Consider the following 14338-nt stretch of genomic DNA (forward strand, 5'->3'; position numbering starts at 1 on the left):
CGACGGAGAAGACGCGGTAGGTGGCTGAGCCATAGCGGGCCCTCCGTCGCCAGGTTGAGGAGATCTGCGAACCACGGCCGACAGGGCCACTCCGGCGCCACCAGAATTACCGGACCCTGATGAGCCTCTATCCTTCGAATAACCTTTCCCACTAGGGGCCACGGGGGGAAGACATACAATAGACACTAACGTGGCCACGGTAGGACTAGAGCATCGACTCCTTCCGCGCCGTGCTCCCTTCTGTGGCTGAAGAAGCGAAAGGTCTTTGCATTTCCGGCGGTGGCCATGAGATCCATGTGTGGGGTCCCCCAACGACCTATCAGATGCATTGCTTCCTCCGAGAGTTCCCACTCTCCGGGATCTAAGTGTTGTTGGCTGAGGAAGTCCACCTGCACACTGTCCACACCCGCAATGTGGGAGACTGCCAGGCACAGCAAATGGAGTTCCGCCCATTCCATCAGCTTGTCGGTCTCCAACGAAACGTGATGGCTTCTCGTGCCCCCCCTGGCAATTGATGTATGCCACCATGGTCGCATTGTCTGAGAGAATCCTGATTGCCAGATGGTGCACCAATGGGAGGAAACCCTTCAATGCTAGGCGAACCGCCCTCGTCTCCAGCCGGTTGATGGACCACCGTGCTTGATCCGTCGTCCACTGACCCTGGATTGAGCTCTCCTGTCAGACCGCCCCCCCAGCCGACTAGGCTGGCATCCGTGGTGACTACCAGCCAGTCCGGGACCTCCAGGGACACTCCCTGAGCCAAGTGATGAGGGTCCAGCCACCAGCGAAGGCTGACTAGGGTTGGTCTCGGAATTGGAAGGACCGCCTGAAAATCCCACGACACCGGCTTCCACCAGGCTAGCAAGGCCTTCTGGAGAGGACGCAGATGCGCGAAGGCCCACGGGACCAGATCGATGGTGGAGGCCATGGTTCCCAGGACCTGCAGGTAATCCCACGTGGTGGGGGCATCGAGCGCCATGAACCGATGAATCTGTTCGCGAAGCTCATGTGCCCACTCCGGACGCAGGAACACCTTGCCCTCCTTTGTGTCGAAACGCGTCCCCAGAAAGTCCAACGGCTGGGATGGAACAAGGTTGCTCTTGGCATAGTTGACGATCGACCCCAGGGAGCGGAGCAGTTGCACTACTCTGCCGACCGCCCGGAGACCCTGGATCCGAGATTTCGCCCATATGAGCCAATCGTCCAGGTAGGGATGCACCAGGATTCCTTCCCTGCATAGTGTAGCCGCCACTACCACCATGACCCTTTGTAAAGACCCGTGGAGCTGTGGCCAAACCAAAAGGAAGAGCCCGGAACTGAAAATGCTGTCCCAGTATCTTGAAACGAAGGTAGCGTTGATGGGCCTGGTGGATCGGGATATGAAGATACGCCTCCGTGAGATCCAGCGAGGCCAGGAATTCCCCTTGGTGCACTGCTGCCAACACCGAGTGGAGAGTCTCCATGCAAAAACGAGGAACTCTGAGGGACTTGTTGATGGTCTTGAGATCCAGGATAGAACAGAATGTGCCTTCCTTTTTGGGTACCATGAAATAGATGGAATAATGACTCCGGCCTAGCTTGGAGGCAGCAACCGGCACTATCACCCCCAGCGACAGGAGGCGGTCGAGGGTCTGACGAACGGCCCTTTGTTTGTGAAGGGACCCACATGGGGCGAAAAGAAACCTGTCCCTGGGTGCACGAACAAAATCCAAGGCGTAGCCATGTTTTAGAATATCCAGAACCCACTGATCCGACGTGATTTGGATCCACTCTTCGTAGAAGAGAGCAATCCGACCCCCCAGCCGGGGAATCGGCTCGCGGGTCCTCCTGGCATCATTGGGCAGGTTTGGAGGAGGTGCCCGGGCCCTGTCCTTCCTTACCGGGCCGGCGCCCACGAAAGGACCAGTTCCAGGTGTGCGAGCGAGATGATGGCGCCCGGGGAGGCTGTTGTCTCGTAGACCGCGCCCGGCGCTGATTACGGAACCGATTTCTGGAGGAACTGAATGATCTCGTAGAGAGCGGTCAGTCCTCTGGTAGTCTATGGACTGCATTCTCGTTGAGCGACTTGATGATTTGGTCCAGATCCTAACCAAAAAGAAACTTGCCTTTAAAGGGAAGGGTCCCTAGCCGGGTCTTGGAAGAGGCATCCGCCGACCAGTTCCGAAGCCAAAGGAGTCGACGAGCCGAGACCACAGCCACCATTGAACGGGCCAGGACCCGTAGGAGGTCAACATATACACAATCCCTTCACACAGGCTAGCACCCTCACATACATACGATCCCTTTTTCATACACACGAGCTCCCAATCTCTCTCACACACACATACACACTCCTTCACAATCTCATATAAGCCCCCTCTCTCTGAAACCCACACTCAAGCACCCCCCTCTCTTACCTCCCATGCTCTCTCTCACACCCATCTGCTCTCTCTCACCCTCCCCTCATACATGCTCCCTCTCTCTGAAACCTACACTCAAGCATCCCCTGCCCCCCCACTTACTACCCATGCTCTCTCACACCCTCCTGCTCTCTCACTCTCCCCTCTCCCACACCCCGTCCCCTCATATAGGCTCCCTCTCTCTGAAACTCACACTCAAGCATCCCATCTCTACCTCCCATGCTCTCTCTACTCTCCCCTCCCCCTCTCCTCTCTCTCACATACACACATTCTCTCTCACCGGGGCCTTCCTTCTTCGCCACGAGCGGAGCACACTCCATTTGCAGCACACAGGGGCCTTCCTTCTTCGCCGTGAATGGCGCACTGGGGCCTTCATCTTTGCCGCGATTCTGCGCAGGGGGGGAATTCTGCACAAATTCTGTGCTCCGCAGTAGCCCAGAATTCCCCCAGAACTAGCACATCAAAACAGCAGCCAGAGAAGCAATAGGAAATGTTTGAAAGAAAGAGAGGCTGATAAGAACATAAGAACATGAGAAATTGCCATCCTGGGTCAGACCAAGAGTCCATCAAGCCCAGCATCCTGTTTCCAACAGAGGCCAAAACCAGGCCACAAGAACCTGGCAATTACCCAAACACTAAGAAGATCCCATGCTACTGATGCAATTAATAGCAGTGGCTATTCCCTAAGTAAAATTGATTAATAGGCATTAATGGACATCTCCTCCAAGAACTTATCCAAACCTTTTTTGAACCCAGCTACACTAACTACACTAACCACATCCTATGGCAACAAATTCCAGAGCTTTATTGTGCGTTGAGTGAAAAAGAATTTTCTCCGATTAGTCTTAAATGTGCTACTTGTTAACTTCATGGAATGGCTCCTAGTCCTTCTATTATTCGAAAGTGAAAATAACCGAGTCACATCTACTCGTTCAAGACCTCTCATGATCTTAAAGACCTCTATCATATCCCCCCTCAGCCGTCTCTTCTCCAAGCTGAACAGCCCTAACCTCTTCAGCCTTTCCTCATAGGGAAGCTGTTCCATCCCCTTTATCATTTTGGTTGCCCTTCTCTGTACCTTCTCCATCGCAACTATATCTTTGAGATGTGGCGACCAGAATTGTACACAGTATTCAAGGTGCGGTCTCACCATGGAGCGATATAGAGGCATTATGACATTTTCCGTTCTATTAACCATTCCCTTCCTAATAATTCCTAACATTCTATTTGCTTTTTTGTCTGCTGCAGCACACTGAGCTGACAATTTTAAAGTATTATCCACTATGATGCCTAGATCTTTTTCCTGGGTGGTAGCTCCTAATATGGAACCTAACATCGTGTAACTACAGCAACAGTTATTTTTCCCTATATGCAACACCTTGCACTTGTCCACATTAAATTTCATCTGCCATTTGGATGCCCAATTTTCTAGTCTGAAAAGGTCTTCCTGCAATTTATCACACTCTGCTTGTGATTTAACTACTCTGAATAATTTTGCATCATCTGCAAATTTGATAACCTCACTCGTCGTATTCCTTTCCAGATCATTTATATATATATTGAAAAGCACCGGTTCAAGTACAGATCCCTGAGGCACTCCACTGTTTACCCTTTTCCACTGAGAAAATTGACCATTTAATCCTACTCTCTGTTTCCTGTCTTTTAACCAGCTTGTAATCCACGAAAGGACATCGCCTCCTATCCCATGACTTTTTAGTTTTCGTAGAAGCCTCTCATGAGGGACTTTATTTATTTATTTAATATCTTATATATACCGACGAACGTTGGGAACATCTCGTCGGTTTACAGAGAACAGAACTGAGCAACAAGCTTTACAATTATCGCATAATTATATGAAGAACAGTAAAAACATACAAATAACAGAGTAGATTATACAAGAAATAATTAACTAAGTGGGATACATGATTGAGGTTATCTAAAAGGGGGGGGCAAAGAAATTCTGATAAATAGGAAGGATATCAACATTTGTAGGAGGCATATATACACGTGTTTGGGAATAAAATGTTCTTATGTACAATATACAATATGCAGTCCTGATAAGTTCACTTTACGGGATGCAGGGGAGACGGGAGAGTGTTAAGTAAAGTGGAAAGGGGGTGGATAGGAGGTGGAAAGGAAGGAGGGGTGAGAGGGGAGGAGGGAGGTTATGAATTGGAGAGGGGGGGTGCTAGTGACTGTGTGAATGTTAGGTGTATGAGTGTTTGAAGAACCAGGTCTTCAGGTTTTGCCTGAATATTTTTGGGCATGTTTCTTGGCGGAGGGAGGTGGGTAGTTTATTCCAAAGTAACGGACCTGCTAGGGAGAGGGCCCTTTCGTTTGTGGTGCGAAGTTTAGTAAGCTTAGGTGATGGGGTGTGTAGTGTAGCTAGATATTGTTTTCTAGTGGGTCTATTGCTGTTGTGAAAGGAGAAATGTTCTTTGTACCAGTGCATGTTCTGGTTGTGAAGAGATTTGTGTATTATAGTGAGGGCTTTGAAGGTAATTCTAGATGCTACGGGTAACCAATGTAGATGTTTGAGTACCGGGGTTATGTGATCATTTTTGTGGGTGTTGGTGAGTATTCGGGCAGCTGCATTTTGGAGGAGTTGTAAAGGCTGTATGGTGTTTTTAGGCAAGCCTAATAGCAAGGAGTTGCAGTAATCTATTTTCGATAATATGAGTGCTTGTAATATGGTACGGAAGTCGCTGAGATGTAAGAGTGGTTTGAGTCTTTTTAGGGTGTGCAGTTTGTAGAAGCAGTCTTTGAGGGTGTTATTGATGAATTTCTTGCAGTTAAGGTGACAGTCAATGGATACGCCGAGGCTTCGTACATGGGTGGGGAAGGTGAAGTTAGTGGAAGGATTATTGTTGTGTGTGAGTGGGGGGGTCATAAAATGGGTGGGGGAGATGTTAGGGGGTGATATAAGGATGAGTTCCGTTTTAGTAGCGTTGAGGGAAAGAAAGTTGTTGGATAAGAGGCTGCTAATTTCAGAGAGGGCAGATTTCCAAGTTTCAATGGCTTTGTGTATTGAGTCTTTAACCGGAATAAGTATCTGCACATCATCGGCATATATGAAGTGCGGAAGGTCAAGTTTAGCAAGGAGATGGCAGAGGGGGAGGAGATATATATTGAAGAGCGTAGAAGATAGAGATGAACCTTGTGGTACTCCTTGAGCGAGGTTGTGGGGCTTGGAGGTGGAGTTTCCCATTTGTACGCTAAATTGTCTTTCGGCTAGGTATGAGTGGAACCATTGTAGAGCCAGGCCTGAGATACCAATGCTGCTAAGACGTTCTAATAGGATTTGATGTTTAATGCTGTCGAATGCAGCGGATATGTCTAGGAGAATGAGGATGTGTGAGAGACCTTTGTCAAGACCTCTCAAAATTTGGTCGGAGAGAGAAATGAGTAAGGTCTCTGTGCTATGGTGTTTGCGAACTTTGTCAAACGCCTTCTGAAAATCCAAATACACTACATCTACCGGTTCACCTTTATCCACATGTTTATTAACCCCTTCAAAATGAGGCAGATTTGTTAGGCAATACTTCCCTTGAGTAAATCCATGTTCCATTAAATCATGTCTTTCTATATGCTCTACGATTTTGATCTTCAGAATAGTTTCCACTATTTTTCCCGGCACTGAAGTTAGGCTTACTGGTCTATAGTTACCCGGATCGCCCCTGGAGCCTTTTTTAAATATTGGGGTTACATTGGCCACCCTCCAGTCTTCAGGTACAATGGATGATTTTAATGATAGGTTACAAATTTTAACTAATAGATCAGAAATTTCATTTTGAGTTCCTTCAGAACCCTAGGATGCATACCATCCGGTCCAGGTGATTTGCTACTCTTTAGTTTGTCAATCTGGCCTTCTACATCTTCCAGGTTCACAGTGATTTCGTTCAGTTCATCTGACTCATCACCCCTGAAAACCATCTCCGGAACTGGTATCTCCCCAACATCCTCTTTAGTAAACACGGAGGAAAAGAATTCATTTAGTCTTTCTGCAATGGCCTTATCTTCCCTAAGAGCCCCTTTAACCCCTCTGTCATCTAATGGTCCAACCGACTCCCTCACAGGTTTCTTGCTTTGGATATATTTTAAAAAGTTTTTATTATGAGTTTTTGCCTCTATGGCCAATTTCATTTCAAATTCTCTCTTCGCCTGTCTTATCAATGTTTTACACTTACCTTGACAATGCTTATGTTTTATCCTATTTTCTTCAGATGGATCCTTCTTCCAATTTTTGAAGGATTTTTTTTGGCTAAAATAGCCTCTTTCACCTCACCTTTTAACCATGACTGTAATCGTTTTGCCTTCCTTCCACCTTTCTTAATGCGCGGAATACATATTGACTGTGCCTCTAGGATTGTATTTTTAAACAATGTCCATGCCTGTTGAACACTTTTAACCTTTGCAGTTGCACCTTTCAGTTTTTTTCTAACTATTTTCCTCATTTTATCAAAGTTTCCCTTTTTAAAATTTAGTGTTAGAGCTGCAGATTTACTTATTGTCCCCCTTCCAGTTATTAGTTTAAATTTGATCATGTTATGATCACTGTTGCCAAGTGGCCCCACCACCGTTACTTCTTTCACCAAATCTTGCGTTCCACTAAGAATTAAATCTAAAATAGCTCCCTCTCTTGTTGGTTCCTGAACCAATTGCTCCATGAAGCAATCATTTATTACATCCAGGAAACTGATGTTACATTTACCCAGTCAATATTGGGATAATTGAAATCTACTGAGCAACAAGTGCAAGCAAAAAGATAAAGTTCCATTCACAGTTCAAAAGTGTATTTATTGTATATGCTGGTAATCAAAATTCATTCAATCAGGCAACTCCTTTTCGTGAACAAAAGCAATTTTTAAATATGCCCCCCTTTTTCCGTGTTTCGTGTTAACTGCATCAGGAGGGACCACGGCATAGTATAATCTACAATAAAACAATATAACAATATTTATCAGGAATGGAACAAGTAAGGCTGCAAATAAACAAAGTAACATGGTAAGTACATACCTTAGCGATTCAATGCAGGAGCGCAAGCGCCCTCTAGCAGTGACAGCCATTTAAAAGGAAAAAAGGCGCGAAAGAAGAACAACTCTCGCGAGATGCTGTAAACAACAGACACACATACAGCACCACACATGTAGAATTAATCATCAATTAATAGAATAGATACCATTCTATCTCCTTATTGAGACCATTGGGGAGAACCGTATCCAAAGTGAAAATCCACCGTTGCTCCTTTCGACCTAGTATCCCGGAGAAATCTCCCCCCCGCCGGGGGCATGAGACCACCTCCAGGACCAGGAAGGATAGGGCACTGATGGAATGACCAGCCTGAAGCCAATGTGAGACGAGGGGCTCATCAATTCTAGAGGATCTGATGTTACAGCAGTGTTCAATAATCCTTGTCTTTATCATACGTGAGGTTTTACCCACGTATAACAAGGGGCAAGGACATTTCACCACATAAATCACTCCTCTGGTAGTGCAATCAGTTTTTGACAAAAGTTTGAACACCCGTCCAGTCTTGGGATGTATAAATTCTGTGCACAGTTCCGTATGTCGGCACATAGAGCAGTGACCACAAGGGGCGTGCTGACCTTGTGTGCCCGACCGTGAAACACTAAACTGACTCGCTGTGTGAACCAGCCGGTCCCGCAGATTGGTGCCTCTCTTAAAAGTGAATCGAAGAGATCCATGCATAAGTGTATTGAGAGACAGGGACGCCCAGTGTCTCTTAATCATATTCACTATGGTTCTACCAACCACAGAGAATGGCAAAATGCAATTGAGGGACGTGTCCTCAGACATCGTGGGTGATGTAAAGAGCCATTCCCGGTGGGAGTATAGCGCTCTTTTAAACGCTTTTTTGATAACCCGAGGTGGATATCCCCTGTCTGCAAACCGTGCCGATAAAGTTTGGGCCTGTACGAGAAAATCCTCCCGATTGGAGCACAGACGGCGAAGTCTTAAAAATTGCCCCGTCGGGATATTCTCTCGGAGGGCCCGAGGATGACAACTATTATAGGCAAGCAGCGTATTCCGGTCAGTGTGTTTCCGGTACAGTGATGTCTCAAAATGATCCCCCATCCAAGAAATCGACATGTCCAAAAAAGACACATGTGTGGGATGGATGTTAAAATTAAATTGAATGTGGGGGTTAAGAGAGTTCACCCAGTCATAAAAAGCATAGAACTGTATGTCAGTGCCCGTCCATATTATGAAAACATCATCTATATAGCGGAGCCATATATGGATGAATGAGGACCATTCCGAAGAGTAAATGTGAGATGATTCATACTCATCCATATATAGGCACGCAAGGCTAGGTGCCATTGTTGCCCCCATCGCAGTTCCTTTCTTTTGTTGATAAATCTGATCTTGGAACTGAAAAAAATTTTTTGTAAGTGCTATCTCCGCAAGTTGCACCAAAAAATCGGTGGTGACGCGATGTGGAGCTGGACGGGTATTCAAAGCCTTTTCAATGACTGTCAAAGCCTCAGATTGAGGTATATTAGAATAGAGGGACACAACGTCAAGTGTGATGAGAAATACAGTGGACTGAGTGAGCTCTAATTGGCCTAAAATAGACATAAAGTGTGAGGAATCCCTCACATATGATTTGATACATGGGACCAGAGGTCTGAGAAAAACATCTACGAACTGTGACAGTGGCTCCAATAAGGAGCCAATGCCAGATACTATTGGACGGCCCGGAGGGTTTATGAGAGACTTGTGAACCTTCGGGAGAGTATAGAACAGCGGCATGACAGGGTGTGCCGTCACTAAAAATCTAGCCTCCTTATTGGTGATCATCCGTGCATCCAAGGCCATTTGTACCAAGGCTTTTATCTCCAACAGTAAAGCCCCTGTGGGGTCTGAGGAAAGTGGAGTGTAAAAAGAGATGTCTCCCAACTGTCTAAGGGCTTCAGCTACATAATCAGAGCTGTTCAGTACAACTATGCCTCCCCCCTTATCCGCCGGCTTGATCACAATAGAATGGTCCTTAGACAGGTCCCCAATGGCTCGAGCCTCGTCTTTTGTAAGATTATACCTTATGTACTGTTTTTGAGAAAATATATGAAATTCACATCCCTACACACAAGGCGTTCAAATGCGCCTAGTGTGACGTCAACCACTCCCGGTGGAGTCCATCTAGATCTCGGATGTACCACGGAACAGTCAGATGATGGTGGTGTGTCTTCAAAAAATAACTTAAGTTTTAATCTCCGAAGAAATCTATGAACATGAACCAATAGATCAAAGTTGTCGCCTCTCTTGGTGGGTACAAACGAAAGCCCCCTATGTAGTACTTGCAATTCCAGCCGGGAGAGCTGACGGGAAGAGAGATTGAATACAGTTTCTTCTCTTACTGCCAGAGGTCTGCCTGAGACCGGGGTGGACGAACCGTTCGAGTCTGTGAATTGTTCTGAGAGGGCGTCACGCCTCGTGGTCGGAGTTGTCGAGTGTCTGACTTCGGCTGCGAATCACCAACTATGATGGCCGGCCTAACTCTTCCCTCCTGGGCAGTAGCCCTGGGAGATTTGTCCTCAGTGCGAGAGGACAATACATCACCTGGAGAGCAGGTCCTTGCTACAGGATCAATTCCTGCTACACCAGGGTGATGTTCTCCTATTGGGAGACCTTTCTGATCCAAGGCAGCACTGGGGCTGCCAGAATGGATTTGGGACTTGGCTACTATGTCCCTGAAGGTCTCGTCAATGTACCTCTCTGTCTCCCTCAGCTCCTCCAAGTCTGCTACTCTAGCCTCCAGAGATCGGACTTGTTCCCTGAGAGCCAGGAACTCTTTGCACAGAGTGCACACATACAATCTCTCACTGGTGGGTAAAAAATCATACATGTGACACTCAATGCAAAAGACTGGAAAGCCCCCCTCTTGCTGCTGGACTGCTGCCTTCATCTTAGTTTTATTGAGTTCCTAGTTAAATAGATAAAATATTTCTTGATACAGAAGGGCAGGGTGTCTTCCAACTGCTTAGCACCTGTCGCACAAGGTTCCACAAGTTATGATAAAAACATTCCGTTTGCTCTCTTTAGGAGCACAAGCACCACAAGGAAGCTGAATTGTAACCACAAGCAGTCTCTCTTTGAAAATGAGCTGGTTGTCTTGCTGGTACTGTGTGCCCATGAGTCGGCAAGGAACACAGTGAGGCTTGGAGCTGCCCTCTAAAAGGTCATTTTCCAAGCTACTTATGAGTATAAACCTGTGTTTTTTGCATGTAAATGGTTGTTACAAAAGAGCCTTGGACACAATGCATGAAAGGACACACATACAGGTTACACACATACCTTTATGTAATCTGAAGATGCGTTCCGGGGCAGAGATATGCACATATACTTTCTGATTTTAAGAACTATGCACAGATGTTAACTCACCCAAGTTACACCCTACAAAGATGAGAAATAAATTTGTGCGCAATAATCTGTGTGCAAACCAGGCCAATTACTCAAGAATTTTCAAAAATGTTAGCTGATGTACAAGTATGTACAAGTTACACACAGACTTTAGCCCTAACCACATAGTTATAAAATACCCTCCAAATGTCTCACTTAAATTTGTCCAAATATAATGGAGTAGGCAGGCACTACAACTTTAAGGACAAGATGAATGTATTCTATTTAGAAACAACAAGTGCTGCACAGATTTATCATACCTGGAGGTGGCCCTTTATCAAATAAGAATCTGCAATTTTTGTACTGGTGCCTTCATAATCCCCAACATCACTGATGCAGATAGCATACCACTGAAAAACAAATTGATTAAGAACACCACAGTTTAATGGGACTTAAAGACAATGAATACTAATTACATCTCTATATAAATAAATACACCAACAGGGAGACCTCTTCAGGAGAGCTCTTGCAACACCAGTAAAAATGCCCTACTACTTCTGACAGGTCTCTTTGCTTCTGAATTCAATATTTTTGCCAAATAAGTAATAGCAGTTGACTGCACAGGTATTTTCCAGCATGGAAGAGACAGACATGAGCCCAGAGCTAAAAGTTTTGTGGTGTTAGACAAACTCCAGGCATGTCAATGAATCAATCAGCACAGCTATATTTAGACAAATATCCTAGTCCGTGTATTCTGGTGCTTTTGTGCCTCAAGCCAGTCTTGAAACACCTGTAACTCTGTAGTTTTTAGATTAATCGCATTCATATAAAAAAGATGAGCATATCAAGCAATTTATAATGCTGGCGAATAGGGATGTGCATTTGTGCAGCTTAAGTGTGTCCACTTGTTTCATTCATTTCGGCACTAAGCACGTATCTTAACGAATGGACGAGTGTGCGCACAATAGACGTACACCACTGAAAAAATTACTTACCTGATAATTTTGTTTTCCTTAGTGTAGACAGATGGACTCAGGATCAATGGTATTGTACTCTCCTGATAGCAGATGGGAGACGGAGTCAGATTTCAAAGCTGACGTCAGCCTACATATTCCCGTGCAGCGTGCTTAGCTCTTCAGTATTGTCTTCGAAAAGCAGTGTGGATATATGTTGCTTAATACTTGATTATACTTAATTAACATTGAACTGGTTCAACTGATTATATATATAAAACTTTTGAAACTGGAGGCCGCCAGTGCACTGAAACAATAACCGCCGACACCTGGGCAACAGCGGGTGTCTTGGATTAGAGGTAGGTCGTGGCTTACCTGTACTTGTTCAGTCTCGAGATTTGATATCCGAGGTTCTCAATTTCTGGAGCAGCTGTGGGCGGGATGCTGAGTCCATCTGTCTACTCTAAGGAAAACGAAATTATCAGGTAAGTAATTTCTCCATTTCCTAGCGTGTAGCCAGACGGACTCAGGACCAGTGGGATGTACAAAAGCTACTCCCCTATAGGGTGGGAGGCTGCCCATGGCCCACTTAGTGCTGCCCTTGTGAAGGCTGTGTCCTCCCTGGCCTGAACATCCAGGCGGTAGAACCTGGAGAAGGTATGTAGGGAGGACCATGTTGCTGCCCGACAGATCTCAGCTGGCGAAAGCAGTCTGGTTTCAGCCCAGGAGACTGCCTGGGCCCTTGAGAATGCGCCTTGACCTGTAGAGGTAATGCTTTTCCTGCCTCTATGTAGGTAGCATTGATTACTTCTTTGATCCAGCGGGCTACGGTGGCCTGCGATGCCTCTTTCCCTTGTTTCTTCTCGCTGTGAAGAACAAACAAGTGGTCCGTTTTGCATAAAGATTCTGATCTCTTCAGGTATCGGACTAGGATTCTGCCGACCTTTAGGTGGCGAAGGAGTCGTGAGTCTTCCGAATCCCTGTGCTCATCTGTTGATGGTAAGGATATGGTCTGATTCTTATGGAACTGGGAGACCACTTTCGGAAGGAAGGATGGTACTGTACGCAGCTGTATGGTGCCCGGGGTGAACCTGAGGAACGGTTCCCGACAGGATAATGCTTGAAGTTCGGAGATGCGCAGGGCTGAGCATATTGCAATCAAGAACACTGTCTTTAAGGTCAGGAGACATAGAGACAGGGTGTTAGTTGGTTTGAAAGACTCCCCTGCTAGGAAGTCTAGTACTAAGTTGAGGTTCCATAGGGGCACTGGCCACTTTAGTGGTGGTTGGAGTTGTTTGACCCCTTTCAGGAAACGAGACACATCGGGATGGGTTGATAGTCTGATACCATCCGCTTCAGACCTGAAACAGGTCAGTGCTGCGACTTGGCCTTGATGGAGTTGAGGGACAATCCCTTCTGCATGGCGTCCTGTAGGAATTCTAGGATCGTAGGAATCTTGGCTGTCCTCGGGAGAAGACCGCGGTCTTCACACTACGCTTCGAATACTCTCCAGATCCGTATGTAAGACAAAGATGTGAAGAACTTGCGTGCCCGAAGCAGGATGTCAATCACGGCTTTTGAATAGCCACGCTTCTTTAGGCTAATGCTCTCAAGGGCCATTCCGTAAGAGAGAATTGAGCCGGGTCTTCGTGGGAGATCGGTCCCTGCTGAAGAAGGTACCTGTATGGCAGTAGACACAAAGGATTCGCGTGTCCTCGTACCATGGTTTCTCGGCCAATCTGGGGCGACTAGTAGGACTAGTCCCCTGTGGTGTTCTATCTTGTGGATGACCCTGCCCAGTAGTGGCCAGGGTAGGAAGGCGTACAGGAGGCTTTCCTCCAGCCAGGTCTGGATGAGAGCGTCAATTCCCTGAGATTGTGGTTCTCATCTGTGGCTGAAGAATCTGGGGACCCTGGCATTGCGACAAGTTGCTAGTAGGTCCAGGGCTGGGAGACCCCATTGATTTACTATTAGCTGGAAAGCTGTGTCCGCTAGCGACCATTCCCCCAGGTCTAGGCTTTCTCTGCTGAGGTAGTCCACAGAGATGTTGTCTTTTCCCGCGATGTGGGAGGCCGAGATCCCTTGTAGATTTATTTCCACCCACTCCATGAGGGGGTCTATTTCCAGAGACACCTGCTGGCTCTTGGTTCTACCCTGGCGGTTGATGTAAGCAACAGTCGTTGCGTTGTCCGACATGACTCTGACAGACTCGCCTCGGAGTTTGTGGCTGAATCGTAGGCAGGCTAGTCTGACCGCTCGAGCTTTCAGGCGATTTATGTTCCATCCCGCCTCTTCCTTGTCCCATTGTCCCTGGGCCGTCAGTTCCTGACAGTGGGCTCCTGTTGTGTCCGTCGGTTCCCGATGCCCTCCTTACCTCTTTGGCGCCTCCCTCTTCGACCGCAGGAATATTGGCTGCCGCGGTGTCCTCCTGCCGAAGTCCTCCAGCGTCCCCGGACCAGCTAGACACTGCAACCCGCCATGTTTCCTGGAGGCCTAGGGGCACGCGCAAGCGCGTGGCGCGGCCCCAACTGAAGTACCGGTGAAGGCGCAAACCTCGGGGGCGTCCCCCTGAGATGACGTCACCCGCGACGGATATATAAGGACTTAGAATTTGCTAACACATCG

The 14338-nt window shown here is 46.9% G+C and overlaps 1 protein-coding gene across 2 annotated transcripts in view; it reads right to left on the reverse strand.

Annotated features, from left to right (window-relative positions):
• RMDN1 (regulator of microtubule dynamics 1) overlaps window positions 1–14338 on the reverse strand; it is a 127478-nt gene that overhangs the window by 62160 nt on the left and 50980 nt on the right. For both annotated transcript variants that reach the window (XM_029591611.1, XM_029591612.1), the window contains one exon: window positions 11081–11170. In XM_029591611.1, coding sequence (XP_029447471.1) covers window positions 11081–11170 — 90 coding nt within the window. The remainder of the gene's footprint in view (window positions 1–11080; window positions 11171–14338) is intronic.

The sequence above is a fragment of the Rhinatrema bivittatum genome, chromosome 2, assembly GCF_901001135.1.
Source record: "Rhinatrema bivittatum chromosome 2, aRhiBiv1.1, whole genome shotgun sequence".
NCBI classification, from domain to species: Eukaryota; Metazoa; Chordata; class Amphibia; order Gymnophiona; family Rhinatrematidae; genus Rhinatrema; species Rhinatrema bivittatum.